Source organism: Anser brachyrhynchus (genome assembly GCF_964034855.1).
Source record: "Anser brachyrhynchus genome assembly, chromosome: 1".
NCBI lineage: Eukaryota > Metazoa > Chordata > Aves > Anseriformes > Anatidae > Anser > Anser brachyrhynchus.
Window position 1 is genome coordinate 58,622,174 of NC_137694.1, and position 22,061 is coordinate 58,644,234.

A 22,061-nucleotide genomic window follows, 5' to 3' on the forward strand; every position below is an offset into this window, starting at 1 on the left:
CCTGTTGTCTACTCAGCATCAGCGGCATTTGCCCACATTACTTTCTTCTTCCTCAGTGCAATGCTGAGGACATGTACTTCTCACCAGGGAGCTCCTTCTGTATTTTTAGATAATATAAAACAGATGAGATGCTGCTTAAATCTGTGAAAGATCTTACATGGCCTACCCAAATTTTTGCAAATTTTCATTTTTGATGTAACTGCTAACTTCTCCAACTGTCTTCAGAGTTTTTTTTTCTTTTGCTCAAATGCATGGTTTTTTTCCTTTTAATAATGTAGTTTTCAGTGTTTATGTTGTGAATTTTCATGTGTATAAGCCAGATCTCGAATGATCCTGTCACAACATGGACTGCCAAGGGAATATTTATGAGATATATGTCTTACAGAATATGGCGTTGGTGTTTGCATGCATACATATTGTTAAAAGCACGCAGAAAAGTTGTGCCTCTTCACTTCTGGTTGCTTGCTTAAGCACTTTGGTTTGATTTTCCATCATTCTGAGGCACCTGCAGCTCCAAGAGAGAACCAGAAAATCTATGTAGCTGAAGTTCCCTTCAAGTTCAGAGAGATCCTGAGCTGATGTAAATCAGCGTAGGTCTGCAGTATGAGCAGTGCTATGTTCATGCGCACCAGCTGAGAATCTGGCTGGACATAAATTGCCCCACTGACTTTTCCTTAAACAGTTACACATTCCTGCTTTCTTAAGCATCCATCATTTTCCACTCTCACTTTAGCTCTTTTTCAGCTGTGGGACAGCTGTACTTCCCTTGCTGACCTACAGATAAACTTTGAAGCTTAGCTAGTTACTGTAAACAATTAGGAATTATTTAGAAAATATACTGTCTAGATACTTCCATCTTTCAAACTGTCACAACTATTGCATACCTTTTGCTCTATGTGTCTTATCACTGATAATACACTTAAAATAGCGCAATGAACGGTGTGATAAATGCTTTGGATTCAGTTGCAGCCTTTCTTATGTCACTTTGGGGAAATACACATCAATAGTATCAAAACTTTGGGTACCTGGCTATGAAATGAGCAATGAAACTGGGGGTAAATAGTGTTGGAATTTTATTTTCTGCGTAAAGCAAATAAATATGTAACAAAAGAATGGATATCCCTGACTGCTTTCATAATGTCTCTATTTACTGTAAGGTTTCTTTTACCTCCAGGACTTTAATTCAGGGAGATAAGAAAGCAGGATTTACAATTTTCTGGGCTGATGATGGTTTGGACACTGGACCAATACTTCTGCAGCGAGAATGTGACGTTGGCCAAAATGATACCGTGGATGATCTGTATAACCGGTTTCTCTTCCCAGAGGGAGTAAAGGCTATGGTATGTTTACCTGTATTAAATATCAACATTTTAAAATGAAAAGAATAGCATCTGCTGGAGTTTGAAAAGAAAAAGAAAGGAAGAGGAAGTACAAAATGCATAAATTTGGTAAGACAGAGGTTGTGGTGTTCAGATGAATTTTAAGGTTCAGAGGAGCTCTGCTGCTTCACAACAGCTGAGGAGGTTGCCTAAGAATATTTGTTGCTGGCAGTGGGCAGAGCATATCCTGTTTCTGCAGAAGGCAACAGGTCAGATTTGTCTTGAGTGTAGCTCTTCCACAGACTTGAATGTTTTTACAAGGTGAAAATTTTTACAGGCTTACAGAGAACAGAAAGTTAGGGGTGAGGCTGAAGAAAAAAGAGGGATGGTGTTTAAAGTTCACAGCCTTGGTGGACTGGCTTTGGATTTTGTATACATGTCCTTTTTTTCTGTTTTGCTCTGTTTTGTTTTAAAATGAAGAAAAGAAAATACATAAAAATACTCAACATGGATCATTAGAGTTTTTTTTTTTTCTCCCTATTTTAATGTAGAGAAATATCTTTTTGCAGAAAGAAAAAGGAAAGAGATGAATGCAAACATATAGAACTTCATTCTGTGCTTAGCTAAGTTCTGGTCCTGTAGAATTTAGGCAGCTGCTATTTGCATGGTAACTAGGCACTCCAATCAAATTTCTAAGGCTATTTTTTTGTCAAAGAAGTTGAAGTATATATGTATGTTAATCAGTGCAGTATTGGTTCCCTAGATTTTGGAAAATCCAAGATTTAAAAAGAAATATATTCTTGTGGAAGAAAGTCTTCTGCAGTCAGTCACAAACATGACTGAGTTCAAAAAGGGAAACCAAGCTAACATTAAATCTGTTACTTTTTTACTTAGGTGGAAGCAGTACATCTAATCGCTGATGGTAAGGCACCTCGTATACCTCAGCCTGAAGAAGGGGCAACATATGAAGGGATCCAGAAAAAGGAAAATGCAGAGGTAGTGTTAAATAACTCTGTGGTTTTCTACTGCCTATCTACCGCCTATCTCTAGAAAAGTTGTTTCTAATTCGTATTTCAATAGTAGTGACATGAAATTAATATAGGTTTTAACTCAATTGTTTCCTCATCTCATATTTCTGGGATGGAGCCCCAGGTTAGGTTCATATAGCCTGCCAGCAGTTACATATATATAGAAACTTGATGACCTACTTGAGATCATCTACAAATAGCTAGATAGCAGCTGCACCTTCAGTGACTTCTTACGTTACCATACTTTTAAATACAGCAATGAATGGAGATAGTTTGTTTACCAACAACCCATGCTATATTCTCTACCAGAAATAGGTCTGATGTTACAAAAAATAAGTGTTGGCACCTACCAGAAAAACAAACAAATAAGCAAGGAGGTCTCATAAACAAACAACATATTTTTAAAAATAAATAAAAAATAATAATAATGCCCATGCCCTGGAGCATGGGCAACATATACTATATAATTATCCCTACTGCATTAGCTAGGTCTTCTTTGTGGTTGGGAAAGCCACCATAAAATGATAGTGAACGCTGCCTCTAATACCCTCTTTTGCTTTTCTAGACCATTGCAGAAGTTTAAAAGAAAAAAAAAAAAGTGAAAATATTACCAACAATTTCAGCCTCTTGACCTTGGTGAACATACTCCTTTTCACCTGAAATTTTAATGCTTTTTTATCATATCACAATTGCTGACTTAGCTTAGACACAAATAGCTTTTCATATGCACATTTTTAAGTGTTCTGACCTTATATAACAGTTATGGACCAAAATTTTGGGGTGCCCATATACATACTGACCCCATATGTAGGAACTAGCAGAACAGCTGAAGAGGTTACTGTTTTTGACTCCTAGCTATTCTAAAATGTCAGTGAAAAGGAGCTGACCAAGGGGAACTTTCATGTCATTATTGAAATTACAGGGAAGAATGAGAATGAGGACCTAACAAATGTAAACAGTATATGCAAAACTGCAGTGAATTCAAAGATTCATAGTGCCTTATAATTTTTAATGTATTTATTTAAATTGTATGTGTTGTCCAAAAGCTGTATTCATCCCTTAAATATAGTATATAAGGAACTCCCCCGGATTGAACTAGTTTAATGCCCTGGTTGGAAAACTATTCTCATTGGCTTATAACTTGCTTCTAAATACTCCTTGTGCTTTAACTAAGAAGGACACTTGAGATTTGTTATTTAATAGATATTCTATTACTTTATTTAATTCATTTCATACATATACTCATGGTACTTGCAAAGATAAAGCAATACATTTTCACTAGTGTTACATTTTAAGTATATATGACATTCTTTACAAAACATTATTTCCTTTTTCCTCAAGGTCTTGCAGGAACTGCAAGTTTTAGTAGAGATTCCATTTATGAAACAATTTATAAAGGGTTAGTAAATGATTAGTCAGTATTTTAATAAAAGTTTTTAAAAGAACTTAGGAACCAAGCAATAAATAGATCATGTTCAGCAGAAGGTGTTACCCTGACATATGCTACTTATATTTATACAGTGTTTAGTAAATTTGTTCATCATAATATTAATTATGAATGGATACCTAGTAGCAAGAGTTATGTATTCATTACATTAGTGTAAGAAGGAGAATCTGTGGAAAGATAAAGGCTGCACTGGTCTTTCTGTATTAGACCAAACCCTTTCTGTGTTCTTAACACTTGAAAGAAAGGGGGGGGGGGGTGGTATGCAGCTTGGAAAACATTAGTAACTTGATTTATAACTAAATAGAGAAGAATCAGCTGGCATATCTTGACTTCCTAGATCTCCTGGGATCAACCTGCAGCAGCTTTGCACAATTGGATCCGAGGGCATGATAAAGTACCTGGAGCGTGGGCAACAGTGGATGGCCAGGTAAGCTCCGTAAATTCAGTACTCTATTTGTGACTTTTTTATTACAAAAGCTAAAGGTGTCTGCGTACAGGTGAATACAAATTTGAGTTATGTTGGAGTAGCTCTCATTTGGTCATTGTATATTTTGTATATATCTAGAACAGGCACGTGAACGAATACACAGAACACAGTAGGTAACATTTTTATGATAGGTGCATTTAATTAAAAGAAGGATAAGAGCAGTATCTGAAAAATAGTATGAATAGTACAAAGCAGTAAAAAGCAAGGGTAGAAGCAGACAGTGCCAGTCGTTTAAGGAAGTAGGTATGCATTACAGTGTAACAAAACCCACACTGTACAGTGGGCAACATCACAATATAACAGCAGAATGAAACACTGAGCAACTGAAATAATAACAACAACAACAATAAAGTATTTTTAAAAGAGATTTGGTCCTAGGAATACTAGAATCATTTGTAGAATTAAACTTATCTAATTTAATCTCAAAACAACTACTTCCTTTCCATGTTGCAACTTTTCAATACTTAAAGGGGGCTTAGAGAAAAGATGGAGAGTGACTTTTTGCTCAGTTAGATAATGTCAGGAAAAGGGGGAATGGTTTTAAACTAAGAGAGGGGAGATTCAGGTTAGAGGTTATGAGGAAATTCTACACTCAGAGGGTGGTGAGGCACTGGAACAGTCTGCCCAGAAAAGCTGTGGATGCCCCATCCCCGGAGGTGTTCGAGGCCATGTTGAACGAGGCCCTGGGCAACCTGATTTAGTGGGTGGTGTCCCTGCCCATGGCAGGGGGGTTGGAACTGGATGATTTTAAGGTCCCTTCCAACCGAAGCCATTCTGTGATTCTGATTCTACTCTATATTTTAAAACCATTACACATTTGATCTGCATTTTACTTGCATAAAATATTTTAAAGTCACATTTCCTGGGTATGATGTCCAAATTTTGTTACTTAACTATTAGCCAGCTGTTGTTAGTCTGATCCAAAAGCCTGGCTCTGCCCTAATATTGAGGGACTGATTTGAGAGCCCAGAAAGAGCAGAAGAGGCTAAACAAGAGGCGGCATTCAGCATTTCCAGCCTGCAGGCAGATCAGGACTCTACCACTCACATTCAGGCTTCTGCTGGTCTCTCACTTTGGACATGCACTGACAAAAATTGTTTCCCTTTCTGCATTGATTGAGTCTTGCACAATGTTACAGCTAAGCACCTTTGCAGGTTTAGGCAGCTTGCAAAGTTTTACATGTCCTGGGTTGTAAAGATACAGAAATAATGTTATAACATGTTTTCCATGTGTAGTTACTTATATTTTATTACTTTATATTATACTAAAGCTTCCAAACAATATCACTTCATCATTAGGATTTTAGAGCATGTTTAGAATCTATGTACTTTTAAATCCATTTATTTTTAGGTGGTTACTTTTTATGGATCATCATTACTTGATGCTTCGGTGCCTGCTGGGCAAGAGCTGGCAATAAAAGGTGCTTCAAAACCTGGACTTGTAACCAAGAACGGCCTGGTCATTTTTGGTAATGATGGGAAGATGGTAAGTGCTCACCCTCGCACACATGAGTATGGATGGAATAAATTAGCAAGAAGTGCAGGTAGTGTGGAATTGTTATGCTATAAAAATTGAGCTGCAAATGGTAGCAAATTTGTTTGGAGCTTACCAGTCCTCTGCGATCCTAGAGAAAAGACATTCATGTTTTGCCTCAGACTAAATCCATATTCATTTTCAATGGATTAAAATGTATTAATGCTAGGGGAGAATCTGAAGACAAGTAGGAATGACCTGTTAAATTACCTGTATCACAGCAGCTTTCCTATAAGCCATTTATTTTACTATTTCCACGACCATATTAATACCTAAAAACTCTCCACACAATGACATCTTGCCTTCCAGATAATTTGAAGTCATGTCCCCTCATTTTTCAGGTACTAGTGCGAAATCTACAGTTTGAGGATGGAAAAATGATCCCTGCATCTAAATACTTCTCTGCTGATGAAACAACTGCCCTGGAACTTACAGAAGAGGAAAAAAGGATGGCAGAAGATATTAGGGTAATTTAATAAACTGTTTTAGTAGTATATTACTTCAGACAAAAACATTAGGTACTTCTCATTATAAGGAAGGCATATCTTTTATTTAACCATGAAAACTGTTTTGTGAAGAGTATGGGGTCAAATTTTTAGTTATTGAAATTAATTCTGATGGATGTGAGAATTGACTAGAATATACAAAAACTTACACATAACCCTATCAAATTTTCTTTCAGATATAAGTGATACAAAGACAATGATCACAGGGTCAGTTATGGTAAACGTTTGTGAATGGTGAAGGTGGGAGTCAATGTAGAGTGAGGAGAAACAAAAGGACGTTTGTCTCACAACAGTGAGGTTTTCAAGACCTCGAAAGTTCTGAGATCCTTTCATCACTGTGGTAGTACTCACTCGGATGCAGTCTGAATTGCTCTTGTGGACAAGCTCCAGGGAGTCTAGGAACAGCAGTCCAAGAGAGAAAAGCAGCAGTTTTCTACCTCTACCTTTGTGCTGTCTTCTGCCACAACCACACACAAGAGGCTACCTTGCAGAGGGGTGTGGCGATGGGGCAGCTGGAGCAGAAATCTCTCAAGGCCAGAGAGGCACCTTGCTGCCCTCTTGCATAGTCTTCCCCTCTGTAATGAGTGTCATGTGCTTAGATTGAAGCCACATTGGTGATTAGTTTGGGTTTCGTGCCAGAGCAACTGAATCACAGATGTCTTCCCTTCCGCTAACTCTGCCAGTAACTTTTGGCACAAGTCATGCAGCTTGATGCACTGATGTTTTAAACTGCTGCTCCAACATTACCTTGAACCTGCTTGCCAGCAACTACAATACTGCCTGGAGCTATTGACCGAGACAATAGCTAAAAGAAAGATGAACTCAGGTCACGAGCTGCTGACTCGGAATTATAATTAATTGAAATTTCATTCTACCAGTTATTTCACCTTTCACATTAGCAGAAATGTCCATCTCATGCATGCAGCTTAAACTACTCCTCAGCTCTGCCCAGCTGCCAGAAGTTCCACCCATCCAGTCACAAATTTCTCCAGGCTATCCCCACCTCTGCTGACAGCACATTCTATAATGCAGCAGGAAATTATTATTTGGAGAAAAAGGCCTTGAAAAATGGGCCTGACAATTATTACCTTTGTACCAGGTTGTGTGCCTCATTAAGTAATATTATTATGAATGAAATAATTTTTAATATGATAATTATGCTGAATATTTTATTGGCTAACATGAAGTCTATAGAAAGTTCCAGATCCTCTTAAAATGTTTTTCTGTTTTAGAATCCTATGAAATAATATACTTTGTAGGCATGGATACCTTATAAAATACCACTTGATAAATACTTCTTGCAATTAGAGGATTTTTCATTATTGTCTCCACAATTTTTGTATATTATTAGGTCATTTGGAAAGGAATTTTGAGCAATATTGCTGTAATTGAGGATTCCACAGACTTCTTCAAATCTGGAGCATCCTCTATGCATGTTGTCAGGTAAAAAACTATTCAAAACAACAAAATTTGGAAGCAAAAGTTAATGGAAACAGTGTTGTCATGGTGCTTTTAAGTCAGGGTTGATAGAGTAGTGTTCAAAAAAAAAAAAAAAAGATTGTCCATTGTATTTTCTAGTACTATTTAACTATCTCCCTTCCTACCTTTGAAAATATTATAGGGTTCTGTTCCCAAAATTAGGAGTTATTGATGTAATCCTGCTCTTTGTGTTCAAGCAAAGTTCCCTGTAACTTCAGGAACAGAGCCATATGGGGAAGAATGGTGGTGCCCAAACCTGTTTGAATGCAGTGACAGGTATCTCAAGAGCAGGAGGCTGATTTGGCAAAGAACTCCTGAGAAGGAAAGAGGAGCCAGCTCTTTTAGAGAAAGGATTCAGCCCATGCATACAAGTGCACAGAGTTCATGTTGTGTTGGGTCTCTTCAGTTAAATTCTTTTCGCAAGTCAGATATCCCAGGCCATAAAATAAGACCAGCATTTCAGTGTTGGTTTCTTGTTTGTTTTTGTTTTTAACAAAACGATTGTTGTCCTTATTACTTAGCAGTCTCACAGAGTTCTAAATTTCCTCCATGTATGGGTAGTCTCATATGCTGTTTCATCAATCAGTACATGTTATTTGTCATTTATTTCCAAAAGTTTATCCAAGAGTATTCCAAAACTCACATCTTCTTTTCCATAACACCCCCAATTAACCCAAGGGATTTCAGTAAAATGTACAACTGCAGTGCCATTGTTCTCAGAGAAACACACACACATATATTCACATGCATACAAACCGGTAGCCAGTTTTGACTCCTTTCCAACTTACAGTGATTTGTTTATCTGAATAGTTCTTCCATTTGTAATTCAACTTATTATTTCTTTAAAATCTTCAGAATGCTAGAAGAAATCAAACAGAAATATAGTGGGCTTCAGCTACAGAACGAAGATGTGTATATGGCCACTAAGTTTGCAGACTTTGTTCAGATGGCTGTCAGAAAACTCAGAGGAGAGGACAAAGAAGAAGAATTGGTCATTGATTATGTAAGACCTTTTATTTTGCCTTCATTGCTTACTCTTTATTGTTTTTTGGGAAGATAGACAGTGCATTTTCCTAGACTGTTTGATGCTGGCAGAAATACAAGTATTTGGTCATGCAAACCATTTGTAACTGTTTCCCCCCCCCCAAGTTTTATGTATTTACATTTTGGAGTGGAAGTATGTATGTAACATCATTTACAATGTTATACAAACTGCGAGATCAAGAACGCACGTTAGAGTAGCTCTCACATGTGCAGATATTCCTGCCTCCCCTGCTCTGTCCTGCCAGTATGCCTCAGTCAGAATTTTTCTAGACCTTCTGCAGTCCTGAGGCAAGCTGTGCTAGGTTTTTCTCCTAGGTGTTGATTGAAAACTTTGTGTGAAGGGAGGATAGCGTATTTCATGAAGTCATTAAACAAGGCAGGATTACTTGAATTTGGGAATTACATGTTCATTTCAAGTCCACTGGGACCAGCCTTAACCAGGGTTTAGTATTTTTTAGCCATAGAGATCCAATTATAAAAATTATGGAAATCTACTTCACTGTCTCTGAGTATGGGCATTGGTGTTAATGGAGAATATGATTTCAATTTCATTTTACTTTCTTGGCCATTCCTAACAGCCATATATGCATCCTAAAATGTGGGTGGATGTTGGCTGTACATACCAAAAGCTTGTTAAGCTACATTAAAATCTTAATTATTAAAAAAGTCAAATTAATATCTTATTCATTTTGCTCTTAGGTTTCAAAAAATGTGAACAACATGACTGTGAATATGCCATACCAGTGTTTCATAAATGGTCAATTTATAAATGCTGATGATGGAAAAACATACGACACCATAAACCCAACAGATGGATCAGTAAGTAATTTTTAAGTATAATCAATACCAGTTTATTTCAATTTCTTTGCCTACAAAAAATCTAAAACACTAAATATTGCCAAGTTCAAAACCATAAATACATTAAAGAACCTCCAGAAATAATTTTAAATTTCAATTTACTTCTCAATTTATATATTCTACAGTTTTTCCATTTCAATCAAGTTGCACATTAAAAATAACACAATTCCACTTCAACTAGTATGTCAGTCTCCCTGCCTAGCTCTATGGTTTACCTTGTTCACATTCTTGTTTAGCTTTGCAAACAAAAACTGCTGAAGATTACTTGCTAAAGAAGTATTTCTTTTAGAATACTGTATATTTTTTTTGTCAGTCATCAACAGTTTTTGTTTTACTTTTATTTACAAAGCTGATGTCTTAGGGCAAATGTGACTTTAAAATATCCCATTAAATTCCCAGTTAGAAAGATGACTTCTCAACAGGAAAATACAGTTCTGCTTCATCCTCTCAAAAACACTGAACATTGGTTGCGTGACTCAGAATTATAAATAAGTGCTGCTGATGCCCTTGTATGCCATTTAATTCTGGAGTAACTGAATTCTGCTGAAATCAATACCACAAATGTCACTGTCACCAGAAGCCAGATTCTGGTACTTTTTTTTTTAACTCCATAATGGAATGGAATAAAAATCATAGCAATTCTGTGTTAGGATTTACAATGTATATGTTGATAGAACACAATCATCATAAAATACTGTGTGTATATTAGGGAGACAATGTGTCTTGATGTAAAGAAAGATGTAGGAATCAGAGTCCCTGCATTGTCCTCCAAATTCAGCCACCACCAGCTGTGTCTGAACTTCTTGCAGCATGATTCACCCATGACAAGTGATGGGCTTGACAATATTGATTATTTGCTTATACCCTATCAAGAAGTTTAGGAGGAACAAGTTACACACAGCATAGTAGCCTTTCAGTCTGAACTAACAAAACGCTACCTTTTGACAGATAATAGCCAGTGTATCTTCTGCTTCATTGGCTGACGTTGACAAAGCAGTGGCAGCAGCAAAAGAGGCATTTGAAAATGGTGAATGGGGAAGAATGAATGCAAGGGAAAGAGGGCGACTCATGTACAGGTATGTAAAGAGCAGTTTTTTGTTTGTTTCATTTTTAAAAATCATGTTGTTTTATTCCTCTGAAGAATTGTTACACATTTTCTGAACGTGATGGATATTCTTAATCCCAGAGTTACCAGACTAGTTATCCTTTTGTCCCTTCAGTGCCTGTGTTTGCACTACATACAGCAACCATACAGCCACATTGCCACTAATTTTGCAACTGACTGTAAATGATGCTTCATTTTCCATGTACATAAACCAGCATACTTCTTAACCTGCTACAGACCCACCCTAGCAGATGTTTTATTGTCTGTTTTGAAAGAATTGCACTGTGTAGAAACACTGTAAGCTGAATCCCACTTTTAGCTGACACGCTTCCAGCTCAGTTCTCCTCATTTGAATTTTTTTCACTGGGTCAACCCTAGAGAACGTCTGGTTCTCTTTTTGCCTGCATTGTTATTGTTTCAGAAGACAGAGATTATGCTGCATGAATGGTATTTTAGTGATGGTTTCTGATCCTTGAAGGGCAAGAGGTGATCTGGGAAGGATAGGATGATCGTGCTAGCTAGATACTCAAAGGGCAACACTAGAGGCAGCTAATTAAAACCCAGTTACTGAAGATTCTCCATATGCAGCATGACACTTATGATGCCAGAGAGCAAGCACTGGTAGGGGACTGTCTTGCAAACTTGACCTAACTAGAAGCTTCAGAGCTTCCCTATAAAGACAGCCTCTTTTGTGGAGCTATATGAAACGTTTTTATTGCTTTCGGTGTCCTTTTTTCAATTTCAGTACACATGAATGGATGAGTAAGTAGAGCACAAATGAGTTAACAAGCAGATTGCTACTCCTGATTGCCACAGGTCCACAGTTAGCTAATGTGATGACGAAAAATCAATTCTCAGCACAAAGAAAGAAATGTATTTGGCAAATTATGTCCCTATTCAGTAGGCAGAAAGCTTAGTTACTGTACTTGACATAGCAGTTAGCTTTAAGGAAGGTAGGATCTTGAACAGAGTTGAAACTTCCTGCACCAAAGAACTCATGAAGGAGTAGGTCCTGTGTATTGAACATCTTTCTTCTGCAGGCTGTAACCTGCAAGCCTATCAATATTACTACTGGATATCCTGGCCAAGTCAATTGTGCTGAGAAAACTGCATGTTCATCTGTAGAGAAGAGAGGGATTTGTTTTTTCCTTTAAAAAATATAATATAATATTGCATCGTGTGCCCATATGCACAGCTGTGTTAAGCCTGTATTACCTTGTGCCAGGAGGTTATGCGCCAAATAGGTGTAATTAAGTAATAAAAAAGTATTAAAAATGCTTTACAATACATTGCAGGCATCTTAGCAATACAGAATGAAAGCAAAGTTGAAAAATCTGCTTGTCTCATAAAGTAAACAAATATATATTCCAGGAGTTCATGGTGAGTGAGAAGTTTGTATCTGGAAAAATTTGGAAAAAGGCCTGCAAAACTGAAAAAAAATGTCTTCACAACAGAAAACAATCAAAACTAATATTAAAAACTCAGATTAAAATTAAACACCACCTCTAACACTTAAAACTTTCAAAAGTGTACAAAGTTCAAAACACGTACAAACTTGGATTTAAATTGTGTTAGGAACGTAGAGTGCTTGAGAACCCAGGGTAACTCTGCCCTGGAGATAAACCCTGAACGTCTTAGGACTACTGTTCTGTGTTCTACACCTGAAAGACCTGCAAGCAGAGCTACGTTGGTTAGGCATATTGAAAAGGTAACTCCCCTTCACTGCATAGATTATTCCTGGATTAAACTCTTCTCTGCTTAGGGGACTGGCTCTCCAGGATAGGTATACCAGAATATTTATGTTGCAAATCATTCCCAGTATGAATGAAGTCTCTCTCCAGTCCACCTTAATTCAAAAAAGGCCCCTTCTTCCTCTTGAGATTTTGAGTGTCAGACTGAAGAGGTTTGTACCTTTAAAGCCTCTAGCTCTGCTGCTTTGTCCTAGGGAATCATTAATAGAAGTTATGAGGCATGCAGTAAATGGAACTTCCTCCTTTGTGCCTGACATGCCGTACCTGTTCTTTTGCACAGTGCTGCTTATGCCCTGACCTGTAGCCGGCTCTTGAAAATACAGTTTTAAAAGGAGAAGAGCATTTTTCCACGTCTCTGCAAATGTTTTAAATGTGCAGAACTGACACAATGGAAAAAATATTTTCCACATCCAGTTTCAAATACTATTTACAGGATCTTAAACACACCTAGTTAACCTCTTAAAATCACACGAGAGCATTGTTTATACATCTGAGTACCAAAACAGAGAAAGAAGCTTAAGAAAAACCTTGCTGCATCAGTTTTACTTCTATAGGAGAGACATAAGACCTGGATGCAAAAATCCATTCACACAAACATATCTTTCTGCCTGAGCAGGGGACCACTAAGAGACACTCCTGTAGCTACTATTAACTCAACAGTTTTTACCACAGATACCCTCACAGTCTTACTTATACCTCACTGTCTTGCTTCACAAACCTAACAGATGGAGAACTTGAGGCCTAAGTAACCCTGAGACAGATTTTTCAAATGTACTAATGCATATAAAATTCAATTTGTGTTACAGCTTAGAATCTGTATCTTTGGACATCGATGTGCCTTTGAAGCACCTAACACTTAAGCAATTTGTCCAAGTTCAGACAATGCAAAGCAGTGTTATGAAGCTAGGTTTCCCAAGTCTTAAACTAGGACACTGACTAGCCCTTCTCGGTACTTTTGATTACTTGACATTTCTTATGTTACTGTGTATTTGTTTTCTGACTTACCAGTCTGATTTTTTATAATTGGCTCCTTGTAGTACAACACAGAGAGAGCAATTTTTCTAATGATTATGGTAATTGCAAAACCGTAATTGAATGATCAGGTGAAGTTTTCACGGATCTGGTCTTAATCCAGTGTATATTACAGTCTATGTGAAGACATTTGCAGACTTAAGAAACAATTGCTCAAGCACTTACTGACATTAATGAGCAGTGGATCCAATGCTGCATTTCCAGATTCAGTGGCAATGCTATTTTGGTTATAGTTCTTTACCACACAAAACATCATTTTATGCTCTCAATGATTAGAAGTCACTTCTCTTTGATGTGCATTTGCAATGTTTTGATTACAGACTTGCAGACCTGATGGAAGAACATCAAGAAGAGTTAGCAACCATAGAGTCTATTGATTCAGGAGCTGTCTACACTTTAGCTTTGAAGACCCATATTGGAATGTCTGTGCAAACATTCAGATACTTTGCTGGATGGTGTGACAAAATTCAGGCAAGTGAATGTGTAAAGGAAATAACCAATGACAGTACTTCTCTATGCTTTTTTTTTTTTTTCTGCTGACACAATGCCAAAAAGCAGTGTTAGCAAAGTAATCAAAGAATAAAAAATAAAAATAAAACAATTAGAATTTTACCGACAATGGATGTTCCTGACAATACAAAATCAGTGTCTGCTTCCAATTGGAGAATATGGATTTAAAGTCTGACTCCAAATATCTAAGAAATTACTTGAGATGTCAGAGGATATGTATGCTTAGTCAGTTCTTGATTATCCGTGGAACAGAATATTGTTGTGGTCCAGTCATGCTGTTAAGTGCAGAGCCTCGTGCTATGTTACATCCTGGCCGAGGCTGCTAAATTTGCTTGGTACCACAGCAAACAGCACAGGTTCCTTTAAGATCCACAACCAGGAATATCATTCAGCTTTCTTTCCTCCATTAGATTCTCGTTTTATGTTCTTCCAGATTTTTGTTATCTATGCCTTTATGTCACCCAACTGAAAATCAGGAGCTGGTTACAATAGTCTTAGAAGGAAATTTTACTTCAGAAACATCCCTGCTCCTTTCGCTGATTCCTAAGTGCTTCTGGTTTTGCAGACTATTCTCTGGCTTTCCAAAACATACTTATATGGCAATTCTATTTGAAACAAAAATGATTAAATGGTGCCAGTATTAATCTGACTTTTTTTTTCAGGGTGCTACAATTCCAATCAACCAGGCCCGGCCAAACCATAATCTAACATTCACCAAGAAAGAGCCAATAGGGTAAGTATCACTTTTTTTCTTCTTAGTGACAGCCTTGGCATATAGAAAAGACATACAAAAGCTGCCTTCAAAACTGTAATCTTACCCCATTTTTCCCTACTTTAAGTGTCTGTGCAATTGTTATCCCGTGGAATTACCCACTGATGATGCTCGCATGGAAGAGTGCAGCATGCTTGGCTGCAGGCAACACATTGGTTCTCAAGCCAGCTCAGGTAAAACTAAAAGAAATGTACAAATGGCTCTGGTCCTCCAGTTTTTGCTCAGGCAAAATAATTCATGCACCCTAGTGGATTTCATCCATAGGCTAACTTGTTCTATGTTTTCAAGTGCATGTATATTAATATAAGTAGCCATGATGATACAAGATACTGATTGTCTTAAATTCTACTCTTATGGTACTCTCATTTTCAAGAATGATACAATATCCATCTTCTTCCTCACAGTATCAACAAAATAAAAGTGGTTGTTTCTTACAGAAAATAATTCAAAGTTAAGAAGTACTGAGTGTAAGAGATATTGATATGCATTTAATTAAAATAGGAGACCTAATCTAAGTGTTTCTACTTAGGTCACACCTCTGACTTCTTTGAAGTTTGCAGAACTCTCAGCTAAAGCTGGATTTCCTAAGGGTGTTATAAATATTCTGCCTGGTTCAGGTAAAACTTCAACTAATCATTTTTTTCTGGGAAGAGTAGGTCATGCTAAAGCTGGGGAACTAGAATTGTGCCGTTGAAGACCTGGTACATAAGTTTGTTTATCTTTGTAGGTAGTAGGCTTGCATCTGTGTCATACAGCGATTTCACGAATTTCCAGAACTGAATTGGAAATTTCTGTATGTCACCTGGCTCTAACTAGTGGTAAGAGCTGTCAGCCTACACCCTTTCCAGGCTCAAACAAATAGCATGAATACTCTGAAAAGGAATGCATTAGACAGAAACGTGTTGCACTAGATTGTAAGACTTCATTTTTTCTCCTAATCTTATCCTCACTTGGAGGTATTTAAACATGACTGTGAGACCAAAAGCAAGCAGGTAAGATGCTTATTGGTCACTATAAATAATGTGGTCCACACCGTGTTACCTAGTGACACCATTTTCATCTTTCCCCTGAAGAAGTAAAGTGACCAAGTAACTGTATGGGGCAGGCTCTGTTACAAATCTGGTCATTCCACCTAAAGTGGAATATTAGGGAAGAAATTCTTTAGAACAGAGAGATGAGGGAATTTGGACACATTAATGTGATTTAAGTTAACTAACAGGATATTTTCATAGTCATATGAATAAAGCTGTAAATCTAAATGAGGATGTGATATTTTACTTGATTGACATAGTTAGCTCTTTCTGTGTACAGTGCTACTGCTGGGGTAGTAAAAATTGCTTATGTACTGTCCAGCTAAGCTGTTTTTCCCATCCCAGGTGGCCTAGTGGGACAGCACCTGTCTAAACATCCAGATGTTCGCAAAATTGGATTCACCGGTTCTACACCAACTGGTAAAGAGATCATGAAGAGGTACTCTCAGCATAAGATTCATAAACAAATGCTACTTTATCTAGTTCTTGAGTACTTTATTAGCTTTATCTTGCATGTAGCAGTAATACACAAGCACAACTAGACATGGTTGTTTACATGTATGTAGAATTCTACTGTCATTGTTAGAAAGTAGAGGTTTACATTTCCACTAGTTATGATTCAAATGAAATAATGAAAACAGCTATTTAAAAGTTTGTGAGTGTTTTTGTTGTTGTTGTTTGTTTGTTTTTACATAATCTTTATTTTTCAGTGCAGCCACTAATCTGAAGAAAGTTTCACTTGAACTTGGAGGTAAATCACCACTGATCATATTCAACGACTGTGATCTTGACAGAGCTGTAAAAATGGTAATGCTACTTTGAAATAAAACATACTCAAAGCCTTGGTGATGCATCCTCAGAGTATTGCAATACTTTTCTTGTCAAAAACTGCAGCAGGAAACCCTTGCATAAAGATTTATGTAATCTGTTAGAAAACAGAGTCTCTTTGTATAGGATGTTTCTTTATGCTAGGACAATTGAATTGTACATGCTGTGCCAAAAAGACAGGGATTTGTACTACAAGAAGTATACATTAGACAGAACACAACAATGAAATATACTTAGAAAGTATTTTCATCAGCCAAGTTAACACATTAAAAATGATTTCTGTCAAAATATGATACTCAAAATAAGGAAAAAAAAGATTCAAAAATAAAAGTCTGAAAGTAAGCTAAAATATACAATGAGCTCCCTTTTGCAATACAATGCTTCTTGATTCACCATCAATCACGTCACCTTCCCAACCAGCCATAATGCATTTAAAATTTCAAAGTAAAAAGAGCAAACGAAATTTGTTAGTTTTAATCTTATTTCCTGCTCAAGTGATCTGACGATGAAATGACAACAGATACAGTTTGCTCACTAAGAAGTAAACGAAGGTCTCAGAAAGCAGGAAGAAACCGTTACATACTTTCCACATTTGTTGAGCTTGTGTTGGCAGGACAAGAGTCTGAGTGATGGCACAGTGAAGTATATGTGTAAATAAAAGTTAAAACTTTGCAGTCAGTGCACTGCTTGGTCACACCACTGTTTTCACATGTAGAAGTGAGAGGGTGATGCAGAGGTTGGCCTGAGATATACATAACATTGATGGCTTTTTTTAAAACAGTGCTTTTTTTTTTGCCACACGCTTGACATTAGCACATGATCCTCATCTTACCTACTAATGCCAAAACTCTAGGCCTTTGCAGCAGCCAAAAAACAACTTAGAGGGAATTTTATTTTTCCTGACTTTCTTTCCCCCATCTCCCTACCACCCCTGGAAAAACAATATTAGGCATCATTTTTTGGTAAATAAAAGGGAACATATTGCACTGATTCTGAATCCACACTCTTGAAACAGAAGGTTCACTGCAGATTACAGTGAGGTAATGTTCATCCCATTACATGTGACTATCTACACAAGCAGTATTGCTCACTGGATTAACACAGTTTTATGTTTTCTGGTCATGCTGCTAGCTCTCTTCAATGTGATGCTGTAGCAGGTGTTTCTGTGGAACACTGATGGAAATGAAAAGAGCAGTGCTAATGGGTTCGTCCCAAGCCATTTGTCTCCAGAGCAGTGTGTTTGCCAGTTATAAGATTAGTCCGCTTGTTGCATTGATGATGTCCCTTTACATGAAGCATCACACTTTGAGTGTTACAAGCATTGAATGCATCTGAAGGGAACAGAATGAAAGAGAGAATGAACAAGAGGATACCTATAAATACATAAATATGAATGTGTTTTTTTTCCTTTGATCAGGGTATGGGAGCAGTATATTTCAACAAAGGAGAAAACTGCATTGCTGCTGGCAGGCTGTTTGTGGAGGAGTCAATCCATGATGAATTTGTTAGAAAAGTGGTAAGATATTTAAAGAATAAAGTTTAAGCAGATGTGTTACCATGGCACAAAGATCCACTAGTTTTATAGAAATGTGCATTTCTTGTTATCTTCAGTTGTTTAACTTCTCATTATTGTTTAGGGTAGGCAATGCTACTTCTTGTGACCCTCTTACAGGGTTAAAAGGAAGACACTAAAGGGAGATATTTTCATCAGTAATGCACAGATAAGTGACATTGAAGTAGATATTTTACCTTCAATGATATTTCGTATTTCACTAAGAAAGTAAGATGAAAACAACGACTGAACTTCAGTCTGTGTGATTGAAGATCGCTATGCAGTTTTGAAAAAGGCATATTGGAAGGGTAACTTGTCATTCTTAAAAATCCAATAGTTACCATACCATATCACTAGAGAATTCATTTGTATAGTTCAAGACCAGGAAATTATTGTGATAGCTCATTTACCACTGGTAAAAGCTAACATTTTACATGCGTTCTTAATAACAGAAGAGAACGAGTACATGAAAACAGCATAAAAAACATAGAGAAGTAACCAGAGCTTACAAAACACAAGACTATATAAACAGTCTCATTTTAGAAGGGGAGGAGCGTTCACCTTCTAAGAGTGCAGCCCTTTCTCTGAGCCAAGCTTCAAAACACTATCAACAAAGCACGCTCAATCACTGGCCGCTTTAACAACCATTTCATGTTGTATAACTTCATTTCAATTGGGTAACCCATAGGTGGAAGAAATTAAAAAGATGAAAATTGGTGACCCACTTGATAGATCTACGGATCATGGTCCACAAAATCACAAGGCGCATTTGGAAAAGCTGCTGCAATATTGTGAAACTGGAGTAAAAGAAGGAGCCACTCTAGTGTACGGAGGAAAGCAAGTATGTAGACCAGGTAAGGTATTGTTCAAAAGTGTTTGGAATTTTTACACTTTAAATAAAAGCCAGTGGTTTTGTCTCTGCTGCTTTATATAAAGCTGCAATATCACAGAAACGGTACAAGGTAAGCCCAAGATAGCACTTGAGAACAGTGTTCAAGTCTCATTCTAAGGGATCCTGTGCAACCAAAATGTAACATACAAAACTGAGTCTGTATTAGAATCTTATGATCATTTACTCCTATTGTTTGTGGAGCACTGAGACCTTTTTTGGGACATCACTGACCTGTCAAGAGCTGTAATTATATCCATTTAGATGAACAAAACACGAAAGCTGGCTGAGGAAACTGCTGGCAGAGCCTGCATTAGGTACTATTATCAAGAACCTGTTTTGTTATATAAAGAATATGTGTATTAAGTTTAATGGGAAGGCAGCATTTTCTCATGGACATCTGTCGTTTATCAGAAATGAATAATAGACATTTGTGCCTGAGTTTTACAATATAACAAATGCATCCCCACAGAAAAAGAAAGTGGAGATTTGTAGCTACAATAAATCCTTGTAACAAAATTAAGCGGGAAGGAGGAGGCAATTAATACGAATTCTTGGAAGTTGACTTTACCCACTACAGTGAAATACGCTCGCTCGCCAAGATCTAGGTGGCCAGGACCATTTACGTCTAAGACCAGGACAATTCTTGATTGGGAACAATGAACTAATTTTTGGATTTCTTTTTTCCACCCTTTAGAAATGAACAGTTGTTATTAGGTGAGCCTTTGTCCTAGAATTTTCTTTACTTCAGTCTCCATAAATCTTACGCAAAGTTGCTGCCCTTCAGATCTTTTTCCTTGTTTGGAATATACAGAAATGTATGGCTAGTCTGTCTTCCTGTTGGGTAACAAGAAAAGCAGTGACCTCTGTGACGTGCCATAACCTTGTCTTCCTGCTGCTGTAGTGCAGGGTCTTCCCCTGAGGAGTCACCTGGGCTGGTGGCATGCAGGCCTTCTGGTCTGGGCATGACCAGCATGTTACTGCTCTGATCAAGAAAGGCCATTCTTTTAACCCTTGTGCTGCTGTTTCACTGGTGCTTTTCTATTCATACATGGAGGTCTCTTCCAACCTAGATGATTCTGTGATTCTGTTCATACTTCATTCATATCAATCTTAGTATTTTCTTTTTCAAGTCTCAGTGTATCAATGATGTCAAAGTATGCAAAACAGATGGTATGGCTGATAAAACCACAAAGCATTTTGTCCATGCTCAAATAAATAATGCCTTATCCTCTGTTTAGGTTTCTTCATGGAACCCACTGTATTCACAGATGTTGAAGACCATATGTATATTGCCCAGGAAGAGTCCTTTGGTCCTGTGATGGTGATTTCCAAATTTAAAAATGGGTACGTTCTCCTCTGGTTACTGTTTGCAAATTTACTTCCTCATTTTCACCCTATGCATAGAAATGATAAAATACATAGTATAGGAGTGATAAAATATGTAGTATGATTTTGTTTAAACTTGTAAGACCTGCCTGAAAAATCTGAAAATTTTTAGTATGGGGTATCCTTCTCCATGCCAATATAGAACTAATGCTATTAGAACTGTGCAAGGGAATAGAAGGCAACTCCATGTACCACTTCTTAAATAAGACTTGGTATTTAACGTAACATTTTTACTGGAGCTTATATAATTGCGACAGCTTGATCAAATTGCAAAATGTGTATTTTTTTTTTCCCAGTGTAATTGCTTATTCTCTTTGTCACAAAGGACTGCACAGCATTTTTGTGCATTGGACAAGACTGGCACTTTTTTTTTGTAACTGAAAGCTATTAAAACTGGCAGTCCACAAAATCACTTTATATCATAGGTATTATTTACAAACAGATGAGATAACCTTATATAAAAACATCATGTAACTTATTTCCACCAGGTTTCATTTTGCTGCAGTATCAAAGTGCATCCATGGCCACATGGACACCCCTTTATATCTACAACTTATGTATAGCAGTAAGGGGCTATAACAAGTTTTTGAAGTTTTAACTTTGAAGGTATATGGAGACGAAATACAATCAGGAAATAGCACTCTGAACATGTCCTGAAAAGACGTGTCACAATAGAAGGCTGAGATTCAACATTTATTCTCCATTAACTTGTAAATTTTGGCAAACTGATTCATAAACCCGCTGCCAAGCTCTGTTTTACAAATGTTTTCGTATTGCTCTAATCCCCAGGTTGTGTTGTAGCTGAGCAAAGTTAGTATGCGTAGTGCAACTTTTCATTTGACATTTCTTAGTGTAGTCTTACACGCAGAAATGTAAACACAAGCTTTATAAATTTGAAGCAAGTGTATGAATTTCTTTAAATCTGACAGATTGACACACAGAGTAGTCACAAAAGTAGACACACAAAGCTAACTGGAGAAGAGAGCGCATGGGAAAAGGTGTTTCAATGAAAATGAAGGTGAAAGCTTGCTAATACTTGTTTATTTTACCTCCTAGCAATTAAATCAATTCTTTCTCCCACAGGGATGTTGATGGAGTGCTGCGACGGGCAAACACCACAGAATATGGTTTAGCTTCAGGCGTTTTCACAAAAGACATAAGCAAAGCACTCTATATCAGTGAAAAGCTAGAAGCTGGGACAGTTTTTATAAATACATATAACAAAACAGATGTGGCAGCACCATTTGGTGGATTTAAACAGTCTGGCTTTGGAAAAGATTTAGGTAAGTTGTTCTCTACCTCGTTTCTTTTCTTATAGTCCAAATCAATGAAAAAACAACTTTAGCCATGAACTACTAAAACAAAAGCTATGGATGTGTTTCCTGCATCTCCCACACTCCTCCAGGTAGAGATCTAATTCCTCTCCCATCCGTACAATACTCCCACCTCAATACCTCCACTTCAGTCCCTCCTGTACAAATGTTAAGTAATGCTACAGCAT

The 22,061-nt window shown here is 37.2% G+C and overlaps 1 protein-coding gene across 1 annotated transcript in view; it reads left to right on the top strand.

The window, feature by feature from the left end:
- The window catches only part of ALDH1L2 (aldehyde dehydrogenase 1 family member L2), a 34,779-nt gene that overhangs the window by 9,551 nt on the left and 3,167 nt on the right, over positions 1 to 22,061 (top strand). The window contains exons 4-22 of the mRNA XM_080575804.1: positions 1,175 to 1,340; positions 2,214 to 2,315; positions 4,132 to 4,221; positions 5,632 to 5,766; positions 6,156 to 6,281; positions 7,672 to 7,763; positions 8,655 to 8,802; positions 9,543 to 9,662; positions 10,650 to 10,777; positions 13,910 to 14,060; positions 14,762 to 14,832; positions 14,939 to 15,044; positions 15,401 to 15,488; positions 16,248 to 16,341; positions 16,613 to 16,709; positions 18,148 to 18,246; positions 18,971 to 19,136; positions 20,413 to 20,518; positions 21,644 to 21,843. Coding sequence (XP_080431930.1) covers positions 1,175 to 1,340; positions 2,214 to 2,315; positions 4,132 to 4,221; positions 5,632 to 5,766; positions 6,156 to 6,281; positions 7,672 to 7,763; positions 8,655 to 8,802; positions 9,543 to 9,662; positions 10,650 to 10,777; positions 13,910 to 14,060; positions 14,762 to 14,832; positions 14,939 to 15,044; positions 15,401 to 15,488; positions 16,248 to 16,341; positions 16,613 to 16,709; positions 18,148 to 18,246; positions 18,971 to 19,136; positions 20,413 to 20,518; positions 21,644 to 21,843 — 2,285 coding nt within the window. The remainder of the gene's footprint in view (positions 1 to 1,174; positions 1,341 to 2,213; positions 2,316 to 4,131; positions 4,222 to 5,631; positions 5,767 to 6,155; positions 6,282 to 7,671; positions 7,764 to 8,654; positions 8,803 to 9,542; positions 9,663 to 10,649; positions 10,778 to 13,909; positions 14,061 to 14,761; positions 14,833 to 14,938; positions 15,045 to 15,400; positions 15,489 to 16,247; positions 16,342 to 16,612; positions 16,710 to 18,147; positions 18,247 to 18,970; positions 19,137 to 20,412; positions 20,519 to 21,643; positions 21,844 to 22,061) is intronic.